The sequence below is a fragment of the Fundulus heteroclitus genome, unplaced genomic scaffold (genome assembly GCF_011125445.2).
Source record: "Fundulus heteroclitus isolate FHET01 unplaced genomic scaffold, MU-UCD_Fhet_4.1 scaffold_493, whole genome shotgun sequence".
Taxonomy (NCBI): Eukaryota; Metazoa; Chordata; class Actinopteri; order Cyprinodontiformes; family Fundulidae; genus Fundulus; species Fundulus heteroclitus.
In genome coordinates, this window is record NW_023396916.1 from 86,349 (window position 1) to 92,348 (window position 6,000).

Sequence of the window (6,000 nt, forward strand, 5' to 3'; positions counted from 1 at the left end):
ACATCCCAGTCTGTCGAAACATTCTGGAGATGCTCTAAAAAACCAAGTGTAACATCTTCATGCCTGATGCCGCAGCACATCTTTGATCGTCTTGCACATATTTTTGGCAGCAAGAGGCTAATCACAGTGAGTCTAGTGACAAAGCTCATGCATGAAGTGCTTTCTGTTTCATGAGCAAAAAACAACCTGATTTCAGACCACATTAAGACACTCTTTTCAGTTCTAGTTTGGTGATGAAATCTGACTGGTCTAGTAGGTTCCTACACTTTGATTTCTTCATTTTTTTTCTTTTAGTTTCTCATAGGTGTTAGAAATTAAAGTTGAGCCATGAAACGTCTTACTTTAGGCTTCCGAGAAAGCAATAAGCTTTTTATAAATGTTGTCAGTTTAGATGGTGTTTTGACCTTCGATGCCTCGCCATATAACTTGCTTTAATCTGAAATTTGCACGATTACTGGTTCTTTACTATTTTAGAATCAACAGAAGAACAAACATTTGAGTTTAAATGGAAAGGGGCATAGCACTAACCTGACAACAGCCAGCTGCATGTATCGCTCCGCCTAGCTCCACTCACATACATCTGGGACACCGCCATAGGAATTGCCTTTATTGAAGGCTGGGCCTTATCAAAACTCCTTGCATATGACTGGATAAGCCACTTGTCTGTCATCTTTATCGACGTGCTATTTCAACCACTCACACCGAAGCTAACCCGTGACGCTGATGAGACCGACGCCGGAAAAAAAAACCTTTTTTTTTTTTTTTTTTTTTTATGTGTTTGCGGCTGTAGTGCAGGTTTCCCGCAGCGCTATCTTGCCGCGGAAAACGTGTCGTCCCCCCCCCCCCCCCCCCCCCCGCTCTGCGAGCCGGTCCGCGGAGAAAAAGTCATCCGTCCGCGTACGCGCCCCGGAAAACAAACTTGCCAAATCCGGTCGGGAGAAGGGCGAAAACATGGTTTTCCACCAACAAAAGCCTTCAGAGCCGTTCTCTGATGTTCTTTTAATGAAACAATATCAGATAGATTGGACAACACGGAAGAAATAGCAGCATCAATGCTAATGCTTGCTTCCTCGATGCGAGCCGCCATTGTTGTTGGAATCTCACGGTGGCTTCTCCACTACGTCACATCCATGAAACACCCGCCCTGCGTCCTGATTGGCCAGACCAAAAATTTGGTTGGGGAAATCACTTTCAATGAGCCGTGTCCCAGATGTATGTGAGTGGAGCTAGGCGGAGCGATACATGCAGCTGGCTGTTGTCAGGTTAGCATAGCACAGGTTGCAGGGTTTTTGCAGACGTCTGCCCTCTCTGGCGACAAGTCGAAATGACACCAGTGTTGTAAACGCGCATGGGAAACGAAAGCATCTGCTGCTGCGACTGCATAGGTCTTTTGTTTATAGGCTTAATGTCTTAAATATTGAAGTTAGTCTGTGTTCTCTTGCTATTGAATCAATTACAGCTGAGACTCAACAAAGTAATGCGTCACACCCATGCGCACACCCAGAGGATTCACCTTGAATCATTCAGTCATGAACTGATTAATGGACAATATAGAGGCAACTGCGGTAAATGGAGGACAATTAATTTAATATATAAGAACATGTATGGGAAAGATACAAATCAAAAGAGAAGCCAAGAAAAATATCTGCATATTCATCATAGTTAAAGGAGCATTGCGTAAATGTAAAGGTAAATCTTTTCAGTGTTTTTTATCAATGAGGCTCAATGTGTAAATCATTCTCAACTACTCTGGGGTTGGGAGACTGGAACAACCACCTGAGAGATGATCAGTGGGTTGTTTGGACTCTAAGGATGACAGTCCTATAGGCTTAAATATTGCATGTCATGGTACCTGAACTAATTTTCACAGTTGGAACCTAATGAATCCAAGTTTTGTCATCTTTGATCTATGTGCAATCTTTATCAGGACTCTCCGTCTTCTTTTGGTGGAGAGTCCTGGTCATTCAGTGTATTCAGGTTCTGCAAGTGACCTCAATTTATTTGCCACAAAAGGTTGCTGAACCTAGACCTTATTTGATTCACCCATCACTTGGAACATGACAAATGTGGGCTTATCAGATCTCATAAGGGGCTTTTCATTGCTTTGGAGTCGAATCCTTTTAACCCCGAGCAAAGAAGAGCCTTTTTTTTACCTCTATTTTTGTATGTTGTTTTCTTTACACGGTATTTGTGGAAAAACTGGTTTCTTTTCAACATTTAATCTCAGAACACGATCATCCAATGATTCCCCCCCCCCCCCCCACACACACACACACACACAATAATTCCTTGCTTCATCTTTTAAGTAATCATTTGTGGGGTTAAAGTTATTTCAAGAGGATTTCACAACCTCAGAGCAACTCTGTCACCTCATAGGTCTCTTATTGAACCTTGGCTTCTAATACCAGACTTGGAGGACTCCTGATTTATCAGTTCATTCTATCCATCTATCATATAGGAGGTGGGTTTAACACTGGCTGGAGCAAAGCATTAGTCATTTGATCTTATTGTTCAGTCACAGTTTGTTGCTACATTTCCTCTACTAAAGATCCAATTTCTTTTTTTTCCTGTGCATTATTGAGCCTTATTGCCCAGAGAAGAACACCATAAGATGTTTGTGGTTAATTTGCCGGTAGCTTCTGCGTAACTTCAGCAATCAAAACAACATTCAAGCTGCTTAAGTGCAGTTTACCAGAATACTATTGATCTTTTTGTTAAAACTGTAGGATGTTCCTATATACTGGTCCTAATGATGACTGTGGTACTGACACTGTGGCTTTTCCCTTTCAGGGATCGCCACAGTCATTTGTCTCCAGCTAACCATATCTAAACCCCATCTATCAACTCCTTCTCTGGCCTTCGGGTCATCTGCGTTGTTCAGTCTGGTGTCTCTTATTTTCCTCTTGAAAATACTCCACAGATTCTCCATGGCAGGGGTCTCATCACGTTGCTCGGTCAATAACCAAACTGGTCAATAAAATAACACAGATTTAATTCGCCACACAGGGAAACGGGTAAAACTTTCCCTCCATTTAAAATTAAAGAAGCCCAGCCCCCTCCTGAGATGAGCCGATTATTTGACAAGTTTGTGTCAGTAAAACATTTGAGCCGTGCTGCTGTCTGTAATTGGAGCTTGTAAGACGGAGGTAGCAGGCAGACGAGGTGTCATGCTATTGTAGTTGAAACAATGAAACCAGCAGAGTTCGATCCTGCTAGTAAGACACAAAAAACCTATTATTTCCATGAGGAGTGGAAAACTGACATTTTTCACAAATCCGAACGACAAGTGTGTCTGTTTTGATCTGTGGAACGAGCCTTGCAGTCGGTTAAAAAATGCCACGTGGAACTGCATTTCTTTCAAATGTCAGACAAACAAAGCAACTATTTTTAGAGCAGGCCTGGTGAAAATTGCTATAGTTGTCTGGCTCTACCAAACTACCAAAGAAATGCTGGAAATGTTGCTGGGATTTAAGCCGATTTCACATCATGTTGGAGATTTATGACCTCCGTCTGCACAGTATCTATGCCGAAAAGCTCAGCCATCCTGACAACTCACTGATGTCCCCATCCAGGAAGGCGTTAGAAATAAATGTCACACAGGGCTCCAGTTTCTTAGTCACAGAATCTGTCTGAAGACTCCTGTCTCAGCTTGGGATGGCAGATCACAAAATCCGTGTACCTTAAACATTTTTTCTGCCCCTTAATGAGATTCCAACATCTTTGCAACTAAGAAGTGTTTAAATATATTGTATCTGCTGGATATAAAATGGGAGTTTAGCTTTGAACACCCTCACATCACTGATCATATAACACAGTAGTGTGTTCTCTCCCTCATTTCCATAAATATCCTTGATCTCACCAGGAAAGAAAAAAAACAAAAACGTTCCAATATCTTACCTCGCCATAAGATGTGACATCTGGTGGGATGATTTGTAATGGTACAGAAATGTTTCCTTAAAATCATGCTTCAAATATATTCCACTTATGGCTTACAATAACTCGTTTTATTGCCTACTCTGTTCTTAATTTTTAAACAAGGCACTTGGTAATATACATAGTTGCTGTTCAATTATTTATGCTGTTGTTTAATGATGAACGTTTTGTATGCAAATTATATTTTTTGTTCGCACAAGTTGAAAGATGCTGTGGAAAAAGTACAGCTTTAAGTTCTAGTATTAAAGATAGAGATTATCAGTTTGCTGAAGTTTTGAAATGGTTATTTAAATGGCCCTAAGCATTTGTATGCGAGCATCAACATTTATCGGAGGTAGAATAACCTCTTACACAAGATGTCTAAGTATAGGGAAAACGAGCACCAAATTTGCATCAAATTCTCAATATGTAGCAAAACCATAAGATTATCAGTATCATTATACTGTTATTATACATTATGGAATGGCTTGATAATATCATGGTGCATATTATCCACCTGTGTTAACACAACATTTTCAGCAATAACAGTATTAAAACTACTGGTCACAATTTTCTGGAAAAATTATCACTACTTATACAGTGGCTCATACAAGCGTGAAATTGCCACGGCTAACTGTGCTGCAATATTAACTCTAGTGCTTGTACATAAACAAGAATAAGTGGAGTCAGATTCTTTTTCTCTTTCTATGAGAGTACAACTATGCTTTCATTATTCTCTCTGCATATGAAAGATACAATATTTGTTGCTGTTACCTTTGTGTGATGCTGTTAGCTTCCCGTGTCTTTTGTGCTTTCACTTCACACCATCCAGAGATTGAAATTCAGTTTTTAAGTCTAATAGTTAAGGTGACATAACAGTTCAATTTTGTAGGATTTGAGTGAACAAGCCAAACTGCTGGGTGCTAAAGTGATTCAATAGCTCTGTTTAGATTGTGTTCCTCTCTCCGGCTCAGCTTTATTGGCTAGTAGTGCTGAAAGTGGTGCAAAACCTTAAGAAGAGTAATAAAACTAAATTGGTTGTTTAGCTCTTTTGCTTATATATAGGCTAGAGTGCATTACCAGTAAATCATACATGAGGTCTAGAAATAAATTCTTATTTAAAATAAAATGCCCTGAGAGTCAAACTAATCAAACGTTGCCCACATTTTCCTACAGAAAGATACTGATTTTGCTATTTAGATTAACTTCTGTCTGTAGAAACTGTCAATTACTACTGTGATGGTCTTTCTAAACATGCCAGGGTTAATAGTATTTTTTTTTTTATAATATAATCTCATACAGGAACTCAAGTGAAACCCATAATTTACATTGATTCATTATACAGTTCTGTAAATTTCTGTTCATTTTGATGACTGAAAACGCCAGAAAATCTCAGAAAACTAAAATACTGCGTGAGGCCTATTTTTTTTTTTTTTTTTTTAAAGATTTTTTTTTTTAACCAAAACATTAGCCCTTTTGAAAGGTGTATATACATTTTCTTCATCTTTTGGCTTTTTCCCTGTCAGGATTTGCCACAGCGAGACATTTGTCTCCATCTATTGACTCAAATGGTATGTTTGGCAAATGTTTTATGCCAAAATGCTCTTTGTGACGCAAGTCTCTGCATTTATCTGGGTTTGGGGCCGGTCTAAAATAGGACGCGGGCCGCAGTTACCATGTTGGGACTGCATTTGAAAAGTGTATACCTGTTCTGTACAATATATGTCCCCAGTACTTGGGGCTCCTTTTGCAGGAATTACTAAATCAATGGAGTGTGGCATGGACCCATTTGGCCTGGTCTTCACTATTGGGTCTCATGTATCTAATCTCCTTCTCATTTCCCCTACAGACACTCTATGGAGTTTTGTTTATGGCACTGTGGGATGTCCCAAGTTTAAATTTAAAAAGACATCTTGTCTATAAAGCCTGCCCGCAGAGACAAGCATGAAGCGCTCTGAGGTTTGCTGACAAATGGCTGCATTGACTTTGAACTTGATAAAACCCGTGGACCAACAGCAGGAAATGACATGGCGCCCCAAATCCTCACTGACTGTGGAGGAACGTCCCACCGGACTTAAAGCAACATGC

General features: G+C 40.0%; 1 protein-coding gene across 1 annotated transcript in view; it reads left to right on the forward strand.

Moving 5' to 3' along the window:
* LOC118560855 (tetraspanin-15-like) overlaps positions 1–5,876 on the forward strand; it is a 39,718-nt gene extending 33,842 nt beyond the window's left edge. The window contains exon 5 of the mRNA XM_036132371.1: positions 5,762–5,876. Within this exon, the coding sequence (XP_035988264.1) occupies positions 5,762–5,860 (99 nt within the window). The 3' untranslated portion in view covers positions 5,861–5,876. The remainder of the gene's footprint in view (positions 1–5,761) is intronic.
* Positions 5,877–6,000: the final 124 nt, after the last annotated feature.